The sequence below is a fragment of the Budorcas taxicolor genome, chromosome 7 (assembly GCF_023091745.1).
Source record: "Budorcas taxicolor isolate Tak-1 chromosome 7, Takin1.1, whole genome shotgun sequence".
Lineage (NCBI taxonomy): Eukaryota > Metazoa > Chordata > Mammalia > Artiodactyla > Bovidae > Budorcas > Budorcas taxicolor.
In genome coordinates, this window is record NC_068916.1 from 60,351,976 (window position 1) to 60,373,265 (window position 21,290).

General features: G+C 48.0%; 1 protein-coding gene and 1 long non-coding RNA gene across 2 annotated transcripts; one reads left to right on the plus strand and one right to left on the minus strand.

The window, feature by feature from the left end:
• The first annotated feature begins 5,684 nt into the window (after nt 1-5,684).
• Nucleotides 5,685-18,127, plus strand: PCYOX1L (prenylcysteine oxidase 1 like). Its single transcript, XM_052643118.1, has 6 exons — nt 5,685-5,803; nt 10,061-10,267; nt 11,709-11,883; nt 13,765-13,976; nt 16,671-16,811; nt 17,263-18,127. Exons 1-6 carry the CDS (start codon nt 5,719-5,721, stop codon nt 17,919-17,921), a joined length of 1,479 nt encoding a protein of 492 aa, XP_052499078.1. The 5' UTR covers nt 5,685-5,718; the 3' UTR covers nt 17,922-18,127.
• Nucleotides 11,737-21,290, minus strand: LOC128050760 (uncharacterized). Its single transcript, XR_008199691.1, has 3 exons — nt 21,119-21,290; nt 12,050-12,111; nt 11,737-11,912 (listed from the first exon to the last, which is right to left on the minus strand). It is a non-coding gene; the product is annotated as an uncharacterized LOC128050760 (long non-coding RNA).

The window sequence follows — 21,290 nt, forward strand, 5'->3', positions numbered from 1 at the left end:
TGGGCCCAGAGGAACTGCATGTTCTCCCAGAGTGCAGTCACCTGTGATTCCTTTATTTATTAAACTAGGTTCGTATTGTACATGAGGTACTTCATGTGATCTGTTTTGGATTTAGTCATATTGGCTTTATTTGAGATAATCTGTTGATTTAATGTGACCTGTTTGGTCTCATCAGAAGTCTTGCCATTGGGCATTTGAACAATGTGACAAGTGTTCCTGTGGCCTTATCAAAATGTGTTTAAGAAAATTATTTTAAAATTGGTACTCTGATGACTTTCAATCGAAAATCTTTTTTAAAGGTGGAAATGAGTGTGTGTTTATGTGTTTTCAACTAAATGTTCATTTCTGGTCCCTATAACAGAAATTGAATAGGATCTTGAATTTGGTGGGAAGAGGAGGTGGTAGGGATTGGTTTAACATTTGGGTACTGAAATGATAAAGCTTTATAGCTGTATGAATTTAAACCATTTGGATTGATTTTTATGCACATAGATTTTCAGAGCCTACCCTTTTCATTTTATTTTTCTTCTGTCTTTTGTCCTTGCAGTTTCTGCCAGGTGGACTTCATATTCACACTCATTTCCCTTTTCAAATCCTATTTACAAGGCTAAGGCCCCAGGAAAGACTTGGAAGACAGAGGTTGGCAAGAAATCAAGATACCAGGTCCCTTGTAAGCAAATCTGGCCAAGAAACCTTGTGCTTTCCTTGCTGGGTTGTCTTCAAATTATTTTCAGCCTCCCTGGGTGTATAATCATTTCAGGGAAATTGAGGCAGCCCCAACCACTAATGACCTAAACTGGTCTATGCAAGTAGTTTACCACAATTTCTCCTTCCACTGGCCCTTAAATCCTCTGCCACTTTGTCAGATTTATCTTGTGATCCTTGATTAGATTATGTAGGGAGGTGGTCAGGACCAAAAAATGTTAGGTTCTTATGATTCCTCACTTCATTTAGTTATAATGGGCTTGGAGTTTTTGTTTTGTTTGTTTTGGGGGTTTTTTGGGGGGTACTCAAAATTCACTACCTCTCTTACATTAACTAGCTTTATATCCTAGTTTTTTTATCTGTCTTACGTCACATGTAAACATCTAGCTCCCCTTTTATGTACTGACCTCCTAGAGGTCATGAGCCTATGTGTATATTTTTTTATTTCAGTCTTATAGATAGTGTTCTATAAAAAATTTATTCAGTAAATGAGTTAGTGAATGATGATATATATATCAAACATTAGAAAGGGGATCTGTATAGATATTTTAATGTTAGAAGCTGCCTTAATGATCTATCTCACCCTTTCAGTTTCTTCAGACTATGTGTGAAAACATAGTCTTTTTAGGACTGGACTCAAAGAAAAAAAAAAATCTCTAAAACTAGTAAACTAAATTTCAGTGAGAACTTAAGTAAAAAATAACTAGATATTAACTTCAGTATTTAAGATTCAACAGTTCTATAATAAACATGCAAATATACCCTCAACAGACAGTTAAATGTTGTTAGGTGTCCAGATTGTCCAGGTTTCGGTTTAAGTTACTTTCCCATAAAATAAATCCATTTCTTCTAGAACTCTATGACCCCATTCTGTGGGGTGGTGAAACAGCCTCTTAGACATCATAGATAGCTCTAGCACACAACACAGATAGGCATCAGCAAAACCATCCCCTAATGGGTACTGCCACCTCCACCAGATTTAGACACTTAAAAAAACAAGTACATACTTCTAAGATGCAAGCAAGACTGGTGCTGAGATTTTAAAACCAGAACCTCTTGGCATTCCACTAAGTACATCCTGTAAATGTAATGAGCAGTCAGTTTCACAATGGGAATTTGTTTTGTTTTTTGCCTTCATTCCTTTGAGAATGACAAATAGTGACAATAAGAAAGTGAGGCAATTATGATTTTCCATTTGTTCTTGGATCTCTAGCTATTCATTACAAATGAATTAGAATAACCATAATTTTAGATGTGGAATGTTCTGATTACTTGAGTTTTTCAGTATTCTTTGCAACCTCCTGTTTTAGCAAGTAGATTGAGAATAATTTTAGATTCTTCTATTATTCAGTAGTTTTGCAGAGTTAAAAGTATAAATTTAGAAGCTGGAGCTGTAACAGAATCTCAAAAAGTTGAAAGGCTTTCAGGAGCCAGCACAGCATAACAGAGCAGCATATGCTTAGTAAGCATCAACTCGAACATAATTCCCAGCCTAGTCACTTCACTCTTGTGAGCCTGCTTCCATGTTTGTAAAATAGTTAAAATTCTCAAACTATTACGAGGATTAAATGAAATGTGCAAATTGCCTATTACAGTAGGCCCTCGAATATTTATTTTTATTGCTTTTTATACACATTGTTTTTTGTATGTTTTCATAGTTGCCTAAAGTCTAAGGGAAGGGGAAGACTGGTGCTTGACTATAAAAAAATAATTGTAAGTTAATCAGTCACAGTGAATTATTTTCCTTTCAACTTCTGTTTTTTGTGTGTGTCTGTTTAAACTATACTGAGGAAGTCTATTTAGACTGGAGAAATAAGGTTGTCTCGGCGCTCTTAATTATTTTCATCTTGATGGTAAAGTAAAAAGATACTATTGGCTTGTAGATGATATGTATAAGGAAGCTTTGGCTTATGTGAAGAGGGACCTTGGTGTCTTAGTACTTGGATTTTATGAATCTTTGGTGGATTTTCCTTGCCACTATAAAGGAATCATTCAGTTTGTACTGACATAAGTTACATGGTGCTCTTTCATGGCAAAGGATTTAATAAATGAAGAAACATCCTTAAACACTAAAGCAAAATCAAAGAAGACAAAGGTGAAATATAATCTTCAGAAACATTAATAAACCTTAATTGAAATTACTGTGTTTCATGTATTCACTGTCTGCCAGAATCATACTGTGTATTGACATGGTCACTTCACTGATTGCTGACCTACCTTGTTGACGCTCAGTGGAGGGAACTTGGGGTCTCACAACTGCCCAGGCAAGTGGATGCAGTGCAGGCAAGACTGTTTTTTTACCTCCTTGACTGGCTTCCTTCTGATTTCTATATATTTCTTAAATCTGGACTCCTATTTATTTCTGCCTTTCTGTCTGGCACTGCCTTATATTCTTGTGCTTGCTTCTTGGTTCTAATAATCTTACATGCTTTAATCATTTTACTCAAACTGCAGAACTTCTGACCATCCTCTTAATCCAATTACTGGCATGTGGCCGCCTGCTTCCATGTGTCCTTCCCAACCTTTGCCTAGCCTTGTCTTTACCTCTGCTTCTCCACTGGCTTCCACATACCCAGCCTCCTGGCTAAGTGCCCCTCTGTAGCCAGCCTTTCCTGTAGTTTTGGCTTTGCATTTTCATCATTCTTCCCACCCTGGCTGCATAATCCATTGTTTCTCACAATCCCAGAGCTAGTTGGTAAGTATATCTGTACTCTTGTCCATTCTCAAATTCACTGGAGGTTTTAAAACACAGCTTTGAAATCTCCTTGAACCTGAACCAGTAGATTATAGGGAGGTGACACTGCTGGTTTCTGACCCACACCTTCCTGTCTCTGGATGCTCACTCTTGATACCTAGCCATCAAACCAAAGAGCCAACTCAAGTAGGCTGTGGAGTAGAACCAAGGGCCATGGCTGAGCTTTTAGCTGACAGCCAGCACCAACCTGCCAGCCACCTTAGTGAGCCACTTTGAAAGTGGACTTTCCAGTCCCCAGTGGAACATCCGCATCTGACATCACATGGAACAGATGAGATCTCCCTGAGTCCTGCCCAATGTGCAGATTTATGGGCAAAAAAAGTGATTGTTACCTTTAGCCACTAAGTTTCGGGGTAGTTTGTTACGCAGCAATAAACAACTGAAGGAATCGCCCAACCCCACTCCCAGTCTCACTGCTAGTACCTTGGCCGCCAGAATTATGGCTCCTTGCTTTTCCTCTTAAAGAGCTTTTTTGAATTTGTCCTACAACTCTGATACACATGGTGTGGGATTGGAAGAATTTTTTCCTAACAGGAGAAAACATAGCTGTAAAATCTAGAATTAACCAAGGACCCTAAAATTGGCTCAGACAGTAAAGCGTATGCCTACAATGCGGGAGACCTGGGTTCAATCCCTGGATTGGGAAGATATGGAGAAAGAAATGGCAATCCACTCCAGTATTCTTACCTGGAGAATCCCATGGACGGAGAAACCTGGTAGGCTACAGTCCCTGGGGTCACAAAGAGTCGGACACGACTGAGCAACATTTACTTTACTTACTAAAAAGCAAGTTCAGTTCAGTTCAGTCGCTCAGTCATGTCTGACTCTGCAACCCCATGAATCGCAGCATGCCAGGTCTCCCTGTACATCACCAACTCCCAGAGTTCACTCAGACTCAACATCCATCGAGTCAGTGATGCCATCCAGCCATCTCATCCTCTGTTAAGTTTTAATATGATTTTACCCTATAAAAAAATACTGCATGGATCATACTGTTAGCATATAAGAGAACATGGCACAAAGTGATCAATGAATGTTTGTTTTAAAAGATGATTAAGGAAGGAACTTCCCTGGCATTCCAGTGGTTAAGGCTGCTCCCAATGCAGGGGGCACAAGTTGAAATGCAGATTACATGCCACAGAGTGAGGCCAAAAAGAAAACATAGTAATTTAAAGGAGTATCTTGAGTCTGGTTTTGCATTTTAACACAAATATTGCCCAAAAGTGTTTTTTTGGGTTTTTTTTTTATAATGAGAAATGCATATTTATTCATCTACCATTTTACTAATAATCCAGTTTGGCCATGTTAAGACTCACAAAGTTGGCTGTAATCTCAGCTCTATGACCTTTTACTCTTCTCAGAGTCCTTTCTATTTCTATTCTTAGCCATAATCTGACTGAATACACATGAGTTTTCCTTATTTTATTTTGAAACTCATCCCCAATTTTATTTTCTGTGAGAGGAAATCTGTCCTTTATAGTGTAGTAAACTAGCCACAGTGAAGCTGCTTTTGTTTCCTTAGAGGGTGAAAAATGGAGCTTATCTCTTCCTTTCTACCTTTCCTCTCCCCTCTAAGAGTGGATGAAACTCTTACCTTTCGTTTTTTAAGTAGAAGGCAGAGACACAAACTGTGTGTGAAAGCCGCAAAGACACGTGGTAACTAACAGCAGTCTGGAAAGCATCTGGCTTTGTTTCAGCATGCTGAAACAAGTAGCGCCTTGCCATCCTGGCTGCATGGTTGGTCAGCAATCTCCAGCACTTGCAGACACTGCCAAGTGATTTCACATGCCTTATTTCACGTGATTGTCACAACCACCTAGAGAGGTAGGGCAGGAAGACTGAATGAGACACGGAGAAGGCACGTTACAGAGCTACTAACGCTCAGAGGTTGGATTTGAACGGAGATCGTCAAAGCTTCAGTTCTTCCTCTGTCATCAACCTCCCCGGAGCTGGGCCCGGGTCCTGGTGCTGAGTACCCAAAGCGCGCACACCTGCGCCGGAGCAAGACAAGCCAGCCAATGAGGAAACCGCACCCAGGAGGCGGGACGGAGAAGTTGCCAATGACAGAGCCTGCCCCCAGAGAGATGCGGCTAATGAGGGCCTCGTGCCGAAGAGGGGCTGCCGCTTGTCCAATAAGAAGCTGTGACCAGCGAGGCTGGAAGGCGGAACAGCCAGCTGGGCGCTGGGGCGGGGCGGGGCGCCCAGCGCCAACCCGCCAGTGCCCGATCCCCGGCGTGCTGCCCCCATCGCTGCCCGCCATGGCCCACGCTGCCCGGCTCCTCGCCGCGCTGGCCGCGCTCCTCGCTGCCGCCGCTACAGGCGATGCCCGGCCCAGTAAAATCGGTGCGGGAAGGACTGGGTGGGGTGCAGATCTGGGGAGGGCTGCGCGGGAAAAGGGTTGTCAGCCGGGAGCAGCTGGATGGGGGAAGGGAAAGGCAGCTGGACGAGAGAGGAGTCCTCGGGAGAGGAGCTGGGTGGAGAAGAGCCGAGGTACTGCGACTGGGCGAGGAAGGGGATCGCAGTAGGCAAGGTGCTGATGGGGAGGGAGGCGTGGGCCTGTGTCCGGGGCTACCTGGGGCAGAAAAGAGCCTTGGGGCAGAACTGGTCACTGATCTCACCAGAAGGTTCAGGGGCATTGAGCATCTGCCCTCGACCTGGCTCTTTGCCAGGTTCCCCGAGGACTCTGGTCTGTCTGGATGATGTCATTCACACAGGTTTATTGAGGGTCGTCTGTGTAGTAGGCACTGGTCCATAGCTCCTATCCGGAGGAGGAGAGACTGTACAATACAAGGAAGTTAGTGCTGAGGCTGAGAAAGACTGTGAATATAGAGGAAGGGCACTCGGCCGTCTTTGTGGGCTCTGGGAGGGCTTCCTAGAAGCAACATCTAAGCCAAAAACCTCATGGAGGGTAGGAGACAGTTCTAGGAGAGACAGAACCCATGTAAGTCCTCTGGGGACAGATTTGCTGAATGACAAAGTGAGGAATTTTTCACAGCAGTCTTCTTATTTGCTTTTTTTTTTTTTTCAACATTTTATGTTGAAAATTTTCAAACCTAGACCAAAATTGAAAGACTTACACATTGATCATCTCTTTACCCAGCACCTAGATTCTGCTGTTAAGAAACTGCTACTATATTTGCTTTATCACAGACCTATCACATGTCCATTAATCCATCTTACATTTTGATGCTTTTCAAAATAAATTGCAGACATCAGGACATACTGCTAAATACTTCATCATGTATATAACTGACTAACATTCCATGTTTGTTTATACTTTTTTCCTCTTAACATTTGTCATTTTAACTCAACATGAATCAAAGATTTTCAAGTCCCTCATATATCAGATTCCTGTAGACAGAGATGCTGGGTTTCTGGTGTGGGAGAGGAGTGACTCTCACTGGGAGGGAGGGCTGCCCCATGGGAGTGCCACAGACATAATGGGGCCAGTGCAGTGCTAAGGTCTGCATTACCAAACCCCAGCTCAGGCCATAAAGGATTAAGACAGGCTGAAGCGTGCCAGAAATCAATTTAGGACTGAACATTTAGGGTTTTCAGAGGAGAGAGAATCCTGAGAGCTGGAGTAGATAGAGAAGGCCTGATGAAGGAGATGGATTTGGAGCCAGGCTTTGAAGGATGGGGAAGAATGAGGCAGGCAAGGTCTTGATGTGCAGGGCTCCCACATCTCTTGAGAAAGGGCAGCAGAGCATGGCATTTCCCAGTGACCACTGAGGAAGGGGCAGGACCTCCTCACAGCTCAACCATTTCTGCCAACGCAGAACTTGCTGCCTGCCTCATTCCAGCTGGCCCTACCCACCTCACCCCAGGCATCATCAAGGCAAAAGATTTGGCAGTGCCAAGCTTCCTGCAACTTTAATTTTCCTCACTGCTCTGATAAGAGCCTCTGTGCGTCCTCGGTGGCTTGGACTCTACCTACAGCAGGAATGAGGAGCTTCCTGTTAAGATGTCGTAACCCTCAGGCTGCTTTATGATCAAATCTGAACACCTCAGTGTGGTGTCGGACCCTTTAAATTCCCCCATAATTCCACCTGGCCCCTGCTTATGCTGTTCTTTCTGTAGAGAATGGGCTTCTGCTCACTGGTAAAACCCACTGTCCTCCAGGATCCCGATCTACATTGCTACAGGGCCCTCTCTGTTTCATTCATTCTATGTCCAGCACATCTTATCACAGACTAGAGAGCAGGTGTCATGTCACTGGTGTTGAAGGAGCCAGTTCTTAGTGAGATGAGGTCTTCTGCTTCCCTATAGCCTTTAGGCAGCTTCCAGGTCTTGTGATAGCAATTTCTCTGGGGGAAAAAAAAATGGGTAATTCGGGGCTTTGTCAAAAATGGAAAGGGTGGGAAGCGCTTGGTTTAAAAGGTTAAAGGGTATCCTTGGAACCGGCTTTGTAAACACTGAGAATAAAGAAGTAATTTGTTCTTTCGAAATGCAATAGTGAGCTCTACTGCCTGCCAGAATCTGGGGACATAGGGACCTGCCCTCAGATCTTGACAGATCATTTGAGTAGTGTCCCACGGACCAGGTCAGGGTCGGAGAGTATGCTGTGGGAATATGCAGGAGGGACAGTTGTCTTCGGAGGTCAGGCCAGCCAGCTAAGAATGACATATAAGGGCCACAGAGGTCAGCAAGACAAAGGATGACAGAGCATTTCTTACAAAGGGAACGACGTGGGCAAAGGCACAAGCATGACAGGGCGAAGTCTCTGTTCCAGAGCAAAAGAAGCTGAGGCAGGGGGCTAACCTGGCCATCCAGTGGTTGAGACTCTGTGCTTCCACTACAGGGGGCACAAGTTCTATCCCTGGTCAAGGAATTAAGAGCCATATGCTGCATGGTATGGCCAAAAAAAGAAATTGAGGCAGACAAGAAGGTGGAGTGTTGCAAGGCTGAGGCAGGACATGGAATAAGTAAATGGAGACCAGATCATAAAGAACCTTGTAGTTTTGCCTTCTTGGCAAGAGTTAGTAGTCTTAGGGTCCAACAGGGGTATGTGTGTGTGTGTGTGTGTGCGCGTATGTGTGCATGCTCACGCGCTCAGTCGTATCCAATTCTTTTCAACCCCATGAACTGTAGCCCACCAGGCTCCTCTGTCCATGGAATTATCCAAGCAAGAATACTGGAGTGGGTTTTGCCATTTCCTCCTGCAGGGGATCTTCCTGATCCAAGGATCGAACCTATGTCTCTTGTACCTCCTACATTGGCAGGCAAATTCTTGACTACTGCACCACCTGGAAAGCCCAACATGGGTCTAGTAAGGACAAATCTCCTTCTCTTTGATAGGTTACTAGACTGTCAGGTGAGAGGAAAGCTGTGTCTTAGCATGGCTGTCCAGCTCAGTAACTTCACAGCTGCTTCACTATCCTCTCAGTGCTGTGTAATGATTGCTATCTGTTTGGTCAGTGGTTCCTAGCAGCACCTCAGAGCCCTGACCAGTAACACGCTTTTCTCAGTGACTTGGATCAGAATATTGATGGTATATGAACTAAGTTTGCAACTAACTAAGGAAAGAAGGAGAAGTAAAGACAGTAGGTAAGACCCCAAAAGATGTCAAAAAGCTGAAACTATAACAAGAGTCCAAAGTGGAATAGAGTGCCCTATATGGTGACGAGTTATCTGTCACAGGGTGAATTCCAGGCTTGCCAAACATGGATGTGGAAATGACTTAAGTGTCAGGTGAGAAGTTGCAATAGACCACGGGTTGGCTGACTTCTTAAGTTAAAGACCAGAGAGTAAATATTTTAGGCTGTGCTTACAGCCTCTGTTCCAACTTTACTCAACTCTGCCTGGCATGAAAGAGCCACAGCCAATAAGCTAAAGAAAGGGCATAGTTCCCTTCCAATAAAGCTTCAGCTTGCAAAAACAGAAATCTGTCTTGATTTGGCTCTCAGGCTGTAGTTTGCCAACCCCTGGATTAAGGAGTGGATTCCTGATACTAATCTAACCTAATTACCTGGCAGTGACCAGGTATTCACCAATTCATAGTAAAATATCCCTGGTGTCAGATGGTAAAGAATCCGCCTGCAATGTGAGAGACCTAGGTTCGATCCCTGGGTTGGGAAGATCCCCTAGAAAAGGGAACAGTATTCTGGCCTGGAGAATTCCATGGACAGAGCAGCCAGGCAGGCTACATACAGTCCATGGGGTTGCAAAGAGTCAGACACGACTGAGTGACTTTCACTTTGACTTTCAATGAGTTTGTATAAAGCTAGATTTATTCCCTTAAATAAATTTTGAGATTCTTCCCTGCCCCTTTGCTGCTAACTTGTCTTTTTCTTTATAAAATAAGGGTTATAGTAGGTGGTAGTTTGCAGGTTGTACTTTGCTGTTTATTGATAGCTTTACTGCCTGGCAAATTCCATGGATGGAGGAGCCTAGCAGGCTACAGTTCAAAGAGTCGGAAGTGACTGAGCAGCTAACACTTTACTAAGCACTAGTCTACAGATTTCCTTTTTGAGATGTTAGAAGCCTATGAGATGCAAGTACCTGGGAAACCACTGGCCCAGGAGACTGGGAAGGAGTGACCCTCAGTCTCATGCCCCTGCTCTGTCTCTCCCCACGCCTGCCTCCTGGGCCTGATGACAGCTGTGGTTGGAGCTGGAATCGGGGGCTCTGCTGTGGCCCACTTCCTCCAACAGCACTTTGGCCCCCGGGTGCAGATCGATGTGTTCGAGAAGGGGACCGTGGGTGGCCGCCTAGCCACCATCTCCGTCAACAAGCAGCACTATGAGAGCGGCGCCGCCTCCTTTCACTCCCTGAGCCTCCACATGCAGGGTTTCGTCAAGCAGCTGGGTGAGTGCACCATCCTGGGGCTGGCGGCAGCCCTCAGGCCCTTCCCAGGTGACCCTGATGGTCAAGGCCAGAAGGTCATGTAGCCCAATCTCCTCATTTTACAGATGGAGCAGCTGAGACCAGAGAGGGGAAGGAACATGCCTGAGGTTACACAGTGAGTTAGTTGCAGAGCCCGGATTAGAATTCAGGTTTGACAGCCCCACCCCCAGACTAGTTTCTTTCCCCATCAGTTTATTGCTTCTCAATAATCTATAATCACAATGGCTTCCACATGCTGTGTGCTTGCCAAGCACCTGGCGTCCTGGGTCACACATAGACATTACCTCTAATCCTCCTACCCGCCTGCAAGACGGGTGCTGTATCTCCTCCCAAGGAAAGGGCTAAGGCCCTACAGCTAATAAGTGAAGAGAGCTGAGATTCAACCCCAGCAGCATCTGTCAAAACCACAAATATATATACCACTGGATGCAGAAATTCCACTTCTCTGAAGTGACCCCGTAAGTGTGCTCACAGATGTACAGAGCAGCAGACGCACAAGGTTACTCATTACAGTACTGTTTGTAATAGTAAAAAGTTGAAAATATCCTACCTGCCCATCCACTAGGATCTGAGACTAAATATTGTTTAAGCACACAGCAGACTATTCAGTAGCCAAGTCCTATATGCCCAGGTATAGAACATTCTCATAAGATGCACATGTCAGTAAGGTGCGGGCCACTGTGTATATTAATAGTATATGGGGGTGGGTGGAGGGAGAGACAGCTCACAGATGTGTACACATTTATAAGTGTTGGCACAAAATATCTCTAGAAGGATGCTGAAGGAATATACTTACTGGTTGCCTCTGGGTAGGGGAACTTTGTGGTTTAGGGACAGGAATGGGAGGGAAAGAAAGAAAAACCCATGACTTAGGGCAGTCCCTATAATCTCTAAGCCTCACCTTCCATCCATCCGTCTTTACCTGCGGGGTACTGACTCTTGTTCTGCCTCTCCCGAGACTGTGAGAGGATGAAGTACGATCCGAAGCTCCGGGGCTCTCTCAGTTGTAGAGTGCAGCTGGTTGTCAGGAGCTGTGATTTCTTCCTTGTGGCCTTGGTGCCCGGGGCCGCCATCCCAGAGCAAGTGCCATGGCGCTCAGCCTCTAGACAATCCAGGATGACGACTGAATCTCCCTCACTCATGGCTGAGTGGATCCCTGTTAGAAAAACATATAAAACGGAATATGAGTTTAATTTTCATTTCTTTGTTGACTAGCCGGGCCAACATCCCCCCAGCACACTGTTTACCGTTGTTGAACAAGCACCAAACATAGTGCCGCCTTCCCTTTAGTGGCGCCATCCTTCAGGATGGCCCTGAATTTAAGCTTCCGGAATTGCTAGGTTTCCCTGGGGTTCAGGGGGCCTCTGTAGGGTACCTAAGGGCCTCTTCCTTGTCTCCTCAGGGCTGCGGCACCGGCGCGAGGTGGGAGGCAGGAGCGCCATCTTCAATGGGGAGAACTTCGTGCTGGAGGAGACAGACTGGTACCTGCTGAACCTCTTCCGCCTCTGGTGGCACTACGGCATCAGCTTCCTGAGACTGCAGATGTGGGTGGAGGAGGTCATGGAGAAGTTCATGAGGTAGGGCTGGGCAGAGCCTTGGGGAGGGCCTTCCAGAGGGAGAGAGGAAAAGAGATGCAGAAGAAACCAACTTGACTGTACATTGTCAAAATGGAAAAGGTACTCACTGGGTGTGAGAATTCCACCCAGGTTCCGAGCACACCCCCAGCATCAGGAAGGGACTTACTTTAGTGCAGCACTACTTGTCTCTCGTGTTGTCACGCTGGCATCCTCTTTCCCTCAGCTAAACTGGTAAATAAAAGCATGGGTTGCAGGACTTCCCTGGTGGTCCAGTGGTTAAGACTCTGTGTTTCTAGTGCAAGGATCATGGGTTTGATCTCTGGTCAGGGAACTAAAAATCCCACATCCCTTGTGCTCTGGCCAAAAAAAAGCATGGGTTGCAAACTCAGCCACCTTCAAGGGCCTACCTGGGGTATGAATAAGTGAAGCAGTTTAGTGAAAGGGAAGGATAAGGAGTGAGGGGTCCTGAAGAGCCAAGCCCCATCAGAATGGGCAGCTAGCTCTCTGCACAAACTGCTTGTGGGCACCTGGGAATGCCAGCCTCACCGGGCAAATTCCAGTTTTTCAGAAGAAATTGGAAATCCAACTGTATGTGAGATTAGTTTTTCAATGCATGCAACCAGTTCATCTTACAAGGCAAATAAGACATATCTGCAGGCCACAAGCAACCTGTGGACCACCATCTACAAATTCTTCTGTCCTCTAGGCCTATCTAGAACAAACACCTTTCTTTGCCAGTTGTCTCCCCCTTATGTCCCAGCCCCCTCCCCATCAACTCCAAATAAGGATAAGTATCCTGTTGTCACTCTGCCCACCCCTCATAGTCCACTCACTCAGCAGGCTGGTCCCAGCTCTCCCCGACCGTCAGTCCTTTCCAAGGCCCTCCCTGTGTCCTGGCCTAGGTGCAGAGACTTCAGGATCAGACACTTGTTCATGGCCTCCAGGCCTCCCTCCTGGTTTCTGGCACTCCGCTGCTCTTTCCGCTCCTGTAACTATGCTTTCTATGGCACTTCTTCCTTGTACTCTCCAGGTATCCCCAAAGTTAGTTCTTCACTTCTCTTTCCTCTTTCTTATACTTTTCTCCCTTGTCAATTTTATCCAACCCCTCAGCACCAAGTTCTCCCTTTTGTGGGAGACAGCCTCTACCTGTGAGCCCCAGTTTCCCCTTAAGTTCCAGACCCACTACCTAAGCAGTTTCTAACTGCTTTCTGGACACCTCCATTTGGGCTTCTTGTCAACAACCAAACCTAGCACATTTACAGAACAGCCCGAGCAGAAGCAGTATTCCAAAGGCCACTATCCAAAAGTTCATCAGCCGATGGCTCCAGGCAAATGCTAGTCCTCAAGGTGGGGAGTCGTGGGGGAAGAAGACATTAGCGAGGGGGTGAGTGGGAGCCTCGTTGGACCGAGCCACAGGGGAAGACAGGCCAAGCTAGCAGAGAGGGTGACAACTTTTGCATAAAGCAGCTGCCATGGGGTCCAGTGTGGTCCTAGAAGCCAGGGAAGAGCTGTTGTTGCTGGAGAGGGGATATGACAGTGGGGGCGAGCATGGACCACTGCTTGGCAGTCCCAGCTGAGAAAGAAGAGGACTGCAACCTCATCAGGGAGCGGCTTGAGAGGTGATATGACTGTCATTCAGAGGAGCCACCATGTGAAGCCAGGTTCTGGTGGGATCCAAAGTGTTTGCCCTTCCCTCTGGGCTGTCCCTCCAGGTGGGACGGGCCCACCATAGCCAGCAAATAGGCCAAGGTAATATAACAAGCTTCCTCTCCCACCCCTACATGGAGAGGAGGGGTGGGCCCCAAGGTGCAGTGACCCAGCGGCAGGTGGTCAGCAGAAAGGCCTTTCTGCACAAGGGCTCTGGGTCCACATGTCTCCCAGGATCTATAAGTACCAGGCCCACGGTTATGCCTTCTCGGGTGTGGAGGAACTGCTCTACTCGCTGGGAGAATCCGCCTTTGTCAACATGACCCAGCGCTCCGTGGCTGAGTCCCTGCTCCAGGTGGGCGTCACCCAGCGCTTTATCGACGACGTAGTCTCCGCCGTCCTGCGGGCCAGCTATGGCCAGTCAGCAGCAATGCCCGCCTTTGCCGGTGAGCCTCCAGCCCTCAGCCTGCCCACCTGCCCTTCCCCAACCCTCCCTGTAATAACCTTACATTTACCCAACTCAGTACATGACATCACCCCAACACCCTTTGATTCTGGCATCCGTCCTCTCGGTTGGCAGGAGATGGTGTTCACCTCACTTCACAGCAAAAGGGAAGCTCAGATCTCAGGTCCGGGGTGTTTCTGCCACTCCTGTTTGGATTGGTTTCATAATCTGCCCCACTAAGGCCTCTGGGCCCCTGGCTATCCACTTATTAGGGCACTGCATCTTCCTAGCTCATTACTGGGGTAGGCAGGCACATATATCACCCACCATCTCCCAGCACAGGATACAGATCTGCCCAAGAAAGGCATCAAGGCACATCTTCCCCAAGGTGTGGTGACTATTCTGGGCCTTGAAAGATACAGTAGGATTTTACTGGGGCGGTGGAGGGCCGAGGAGGGGCATTCAAGGCCAAGGAACTACACAGACACTCACTGGCCTGCTTGGCTGGGTTCTTCTCCTCTCCTGCCTTCCAACATGGAAGGCCCAGGCTCAGTCCTCTGTCCTCCTCTGCTCTCAACTACTCAGCCTTCCTTGGTGAGCTCAGCCAGTCTTGGGGCTTCAGTTCTACCCACCTGACTCCCAAACATGACCTCTAGCCCAGACCTGTCTCCAGAACTGCAAGCTCATGTGTCAGCCGTCACCCTTGTGTCCACACTGGAAGGGCTAATGGGCGTCTCAGACTCAGTGCATCCAAACCTGAGCTTCTGATCTTTCCCCTCAAGCCTGCCCCTCCCAACCTCCCCGTAGGTTGGCTGGTAATTACTCCTTTCGGTTGCTCCAGCCAAAACCTTGAATCATTGCTTTCTTTCATACCCTTTGTGTCATATGTCAGGAAATCCCATCTGCTTTACCTTCCATGTATACCTAGAATCTGACTGCTTCCTAGCAATGCCTCTTCCTTGGTCTAAGCACTAGCATCCTTCACCAGGATTGCTACAAGTCTTCTACCAGGTCCTCCACCCTCTGCCCACTCCCTGGCCCCTCCAAGCTCAACACATCACCCAGGTGATCCTTTAAAACAAAAGACAGCTCCTGACAGGCCTGTGTGTAAGACTATAATGGCTCCTACTTTCCTTCAAGGAAAATCCAAAGTCCTTCCAGTGGTCTGCAGGCCCCTGTGTGGTCTAGGCCTCACCATCTCACCACTCACGCACCCCAGACCAGCCACTCTGATCTCCTTGCCGTGTCTCCAGCGTCCCAGGTACACTCCCACTTTGAGGCTTTTATGTGGCCATCCCTCTGCCTGGAAGAATCTTCCTGGAGACGCAGTCATGGTAAACTCTTGCTTCCCATGTCCCTCTGTGAAGATGTTGCCTTTTCATCGAAGCTGCCTAACCTCTCCCACCCCCAGGAGTCCCAGTCCCCTTGCCCTGCCAGGCTATTGAATCGACTTATTTTATCTCCTCCCACTAGAATGCAGGCTTCCCAATGGGAATCTGTCCCCTTTGTTTACTGAGATATCCTTACAACAGTGCTGACCATCATAGGCACTCAGACCATTTTTGCTAAATAAATGAATGAAAGGGTTTATAATTAACAAGTACCTCCCACATGCCCAGGATACTCTTCCTCTGGCTGCTGCTAGCTCCTTCCCAGCCTTCTGGTCCTGCCTAGTGTCCCCTCTGGAGAAGGCAATGGCAACCCACTCCAGTACTCTTGCCTGGGAAATCCCATGGGTGGAGGAGCCTGGTAGGCTGCAGTCCATGGGGTCGCACAGAGTCGGACATGACTGAGTGACTTCACTTTCACTTTTCACTTTCATGCATTGGAGAAAGAAATGGAAACCCACTCCAGTGTTCTTGCCTGGAAAATCCCAGGGACAGGGGAGCCTAATGGGCTGCCATCTATGGGGTCACACAGAGTCGGACACGACTGAAGCGACTTAGCAGCAGTAGCAGCAGCAGTGTCCCCTCAGCGAGATGACCCTGCTCACTCTCCCAGCATCTTGTAGGTATCCTTTGAGATATAACTCATGTATCACGCAGTGCATGCATTTAAAATGTAGGAGTCAATGGCTTTCAGAACACTCAAGAGTTGTGTCGCCATCTGCCTTCCCTGGTGACACAGCAATAAAGAATTCACCTGCTAATGCAGGAGCAATGGGTTCAATCCCTGGGTTGGGAATATCCCCTGGAGGAGGAAATGGCAACCCACACTAGAATTCTTGCTGGAAAAAAATCCCATGGACAGAGGAGCCTGGTGGGCTATGGTCCACAGGGTCACAAAGAGCCAGACATGACTGAGCATGCACACACATACACCTGTGTCTCCATCACCACAATCAATTTGAGAACATTTTCACTGCCCTCAAAACTCATCCCTATAGCCTTCAGTTCCCCAAACATCCCCTAGCCTTCCAGCCCTAGGCAACCACAAATCTCTGTGTTTCTTTGGATTTGCCCATTCTGGGCACTCTATTTAAATAGAATCATAAGCGGCTCTTGCACTGAGCATGTTTTTACTTTACAATATTGTGAATTCTATTGTATTTATTTCTGCGTATTGTCTCTCCCTGTGGGGGTTGGGAGGAGTCTTGGCCTGGGACAGAGGCCTGGGTAGGATGGTACTGGCCTCTCCAGCCCCACTGCCTAGAGGCTGAGAAGCCACTGGTCGCCCTCCCTCCCCCTTTGCCCAGGAGCCATGTCTCTAGCCGGGGCCCAAGGTAGCCTGTGGTCTGTGGAGGGAGGCAACAAGCTGGTTTGTTCTGGTCTGCTGAAGCTCACCAAGGCCAACGTGATCCATGCCACGGTGACCACTGTGACCCTGCAGCCAACGGGTAAGTAGACAGAGCAGGGGCCGTGACCACTCCCTTCCTACACAATGAACACTTCCTCCTTCTCTATCCCTAAAACTCCTCTGCTGGGGTGCAGGTCCCAGCACTGCCAAGCGACACCAGAGGGCACTGTTGTCCTGATTCAAATGTCAGAGCAGAAAGCAGAGACTTGCACTCATCTAGCCCCATTCATTTGACCACTGAGGACTCTGGGCCACAGCCTTGCCCACGCTCCCTAGCTAGTCAGCGCCACAGCCAGAGAAAGAGCTTGGGTTTCCTGATTCCGGTCCAGGGCTCGCCCTGCCACCATACCAGCATGGAAAAACTGACACAGCAGCTGGACGGCACGGCTGCACCCAGGGTCTTGCCCCTCGGTGCTGGGCCCCGGACGGCAGATAAGCGGGTGGCAGCCAAGAAAGAAGTTGATTTTGTGTTCTCTTCTCTCTCTGTCCAGAGGGGAAACCCTTGTATCGGGTCAGGTATGAGAATGAGGCGGGCACAGGCTCTGACAACTATGACATAGTGGTCATCGCCACCCCCCTGCACCTGGACAACAGCAGCACCATCGCCTTTGAAGGATTCGACCCGCCCATCAATGTCGTCCAGGGCTCTTTCCAGCCCACCGTCGTCTCCTTGGTCCATGGCTACCTCAACTCTTCCTACTTTGGCTTCCCCGACCCTAAGCTTTTCCCCTTTGCCAATATCCTTACCACAGATTTCCCCAGCTTCTTCTGTGCCCTGGACAACATCTGTCCCGTCAACATCTCGGCCAGCTTCCGGCGGAAGCAGCCTCAGGAGGCCGCTGTTTGGCGAGTCCAGTCCCCCCAGCCCCTCCTCCGGTCCCAGCTGAAGACCCTCTTTCGCTCCTATTACTCAGTCCAGACGGCCGAGTGGCAGGCCCACCCCGTCCATAGCCCCCACACCCCCCTCCCACGGTTCACACTGCACGACCAGCTCTTCCACCTCAATGCCCTGGAGTGGGCGGCCAGCTCCGTGGAGGTGACGGCTGTGGCAGCCAAGAACGTGGCACTGCTGGCTTTCAACCGCTGGTACCAGGACCTAGACAAGATTGACCAAAAGGATTTGATGCACAAGGTGAAGACTGAGCTGTGAGGGCTCCGAGGAGAGCTGGAAATGTCCAGCCTCTGCTGAAGAAGGACTCCCTTCACAACAGCGTGTGTAAGCCGCGCGCACCCACAGAGTCCTTCTCTGACCCCTCCTGTGTGGGTCCTGGTGACCCACTCTCTGCCTTTCCATCTTAAGGATTCTCACAGTGGTTGTTTTTTTTGAAGGGGGAGAGTAAGAGAAGGGGAAGAACATTCAAGCCAATGTATTCACTTATTTATTTTTTTTTTTTAAGAAGAAATAAAAGTCCATCTTAAGCTGCTTCTGACTTTGTTTTCTAAGTAGAAGACGGTGATAACTGTGGTAGGGAATATAAGGCAGAGAACTTTGAATCCAATTTCTTTATTGTCTACTCCCAAAAGGCACCTAAGGGACACCTCCAATGAAACATGTAACCAGATGGTTACAAATAGAGGGAAAATGAGAAAACATAAATAAGACAGGATAATAGCTCCTATTTATGGTAGGCTTCCTAGATGCAAGTACCTAGTTAAGAACTTTAACTAGATACCATCCAAGTTTTTAAACAACACTGCATTTGGAGGGGATGGCTGGAAGTATACAAGGAAGAAATGGTTACCCCAGCAGAGATGGCAGCCTAGCTCCAAGCCTCCTGGCAACCAGTGGAAAAAGGGAAACATATCAGGCCGTAGGAAGAGGAACACTTTTTTCCTTGGCAACTGGAAGAAATGACCATTCTGTTCATTAAGAGTCTTGTCTTATAAGAAGACAAGTTTCCAGCTGGTAGAAGGCAGTTGTACCTCACCCCCCAAATATCTACCCAGAAGAGAAAAGGGAGGAAAGATGGTGCTGTGACGAAGTTTGTTGGAGACTGGATGCCCAAGTCCTATCCAGATCAGCTAAAGCTGGTTCTGAGGAGGGCCCAGATCCCCTCTGAGGATACCACACTGCCAAATGACATTGGCATTGTAAATTGCTAACAGGAAGAGTCCCAGAGATCATCCAGCTAACTCCCTCTTTTTGTAGAGATGGAGATAAAAGCCCAAAGTGAGGAACAAATTTGCCCAGTCTCTTGACGAATTCATAGAACTTAAATCCAGAGCTTCTCCTTAAAAGTTAACTGAATTCAGTATAGGACAAAATACCCTTCAAGGCAGCAGAGGCCCAGATTCGTCTGAAGTTGCTTTTACTATGCAGAAGTGATGGTAGTGAAAGAGATGGCGCCTTTGAGGTGCACATAGCATGCACTCATTGGTCATTATAGGAAATAGGAAGCCGACACATCAGGCAGAATACTTCTGGCTGTGGCAATAGTAAAAAACCAAACCCAAACTAGCCTAAGCAATGACAGGGTCTTATTAAAGTCCAGGCTCAGGGCAGGCGTTGAGTGTAGTGCAATGCCAGCGTCATCATTTCTTTCGTGGTCAGAGATGGCCGCCAACAGCTCCCAGGGCCAGAGGATCTTCTCTCACAACCCCTGAAGCAGAGTCTGGCTCTGGGCTCACTGGGCCCCTACTGAACCAATTCCTGTGGTCAGATGCACACCACATGCAGACAGCTTAGGACTTAGCTACTGGACCAGTACCTGGGACACAAGGGATGAGATTAAACTAATCAGCTTAGAACAGCCCTGAGGAAGAGGTGATCTCCAGAGTACAAGATCAGAGGGGTGGAAAGGATGCTGGAGGGAAGTCAGCCAGATGCAGGATGGGGCTGTTCCTTGCCCCTCCTCTCAGGTCTGGTGAAATCTACATGCAATGATTTCTTGTCAAGGCCTGTGTTTGAAATAAGGATGCTGTGGGCTGTCGTGGTATAACTGATGACCATTGGTACTAGGCTGGAGGACCAAGGCCAATATCAGACTTGTCCCTAATAACCCTTGCATCCCTCAGGGTATGTGCACAGAAGAGGCCAACCAGGGCAGATTCACTTGATCCTCAGCCTGATTGCAGTGGGGCTCGCTGGTCCTCAGAAACTTCCTTTGTCTGGGTAGGCAGGCCTGAACAGCTCAGAACAAAAACAGGCCAAGATGCCTACGCTACTTGCTTCCACAAGCCCAAATGTGACAGCTGGATCCCACTACCTCTCTGCCTATAAGGAAAAGCCAGAAATTCCTGAAGGCAGCAGAAGGGAGTGTGGAAACCAGCAGGAAACCTTGGCCTCAGAGCCCACCCTAGCCTTCTTAGGCCAGAAAAGAGGCTACCATGGGCCCACAGTTCTCTGGGAGAAGACAGCATTTGCAAAGACAGAGCCCTACAACCTGCCAAATGAAACAGGAAAGAGGTCACACCACCTCAGTAGTCCTGGGTACAACATTGTTATTCAGTCACTCAGTTGTGACTGACTCTTTGCAACCCCATGGACTGCAGCACACCAGGCTTCCCTGTCTTTCACCATCTCCCAGAGTTTGCTCAAACTCATGTCCATTGAGTCAGTGATACAATCTAACCATCTCATCCTCTGTCAACCCCCTCTCCTCCTGCCTTCAATCTTTCCCAGCATCAGTCTTTTCCAACAAGTAGTAGACGGATGAAACAACACCCCTAGACTCCACCCTTAAAGCAGGTAACCCAAGCAAAATCTCAGCACTTTGTGGGGAGGGGTTAGAGGGTAGAATTTGGGGTGGGTGAGGAATAGTGAGGGAGAGAGGAATGCCTTGCTACTGACCCACCTTTGAAGAAGCAACAGGCAAAGGGCAGATCATGGGCTCCCCCTAGAGGCTTCTGAGCATGAGTGCATGCATTCATTCACCAATCCCTGCACCGGGCTGCTGCTACTTTTGCCCTAATGCTGGAGATGCAGCTCTGAAGGAGTTAGATGAGGCCTCTGTTCTTGTGGAGGGGGAGTTTCTCACCAGACAGTGGAAAACAGGAAACCCACTTAGAGCACACAAAGTTGGGAGGAAAATGTAGACCTGGCTTTCTAAAGATCCTGAACTCCCCATTGCTGCCCTTAAACCAGGGAACTGGGAAAGGCCAACTGTCAGCCCAAGCTCACAAGGCCAGGCTCCTAAGTCACAGAATGGTAAAACCTGAGAAGACCCTGGAGATCCCTAAATCCCACTGCTTGCTTCAGAAAACTGAAGCCCAGGAAAAGGAAAAGGCAACACCCACATAAAATTAAGGAGCATTCGTTGAGCACCAGCCTCTGTGTGTCTGATGTTCTCATAGGAGGAGGACAGGCAGTCCCACCCTATTAGAAGTTTCCTCACCCAATCCCTATACCTTGGGCACCCTGGGGGGCTCCCAGGCCCTTTCCCCACAAAAAGGTCTTGGAGGCCCCTCATGTGCTGCTGAAGTCTTAAGGCCTGGAGAGCAGACTGCAGAGGCCACAAGGAAGAGCCACCCCCCAGGGAGGAGAAACGGCTGCTGAAGGCATCAGCACGCGCTGGCACGG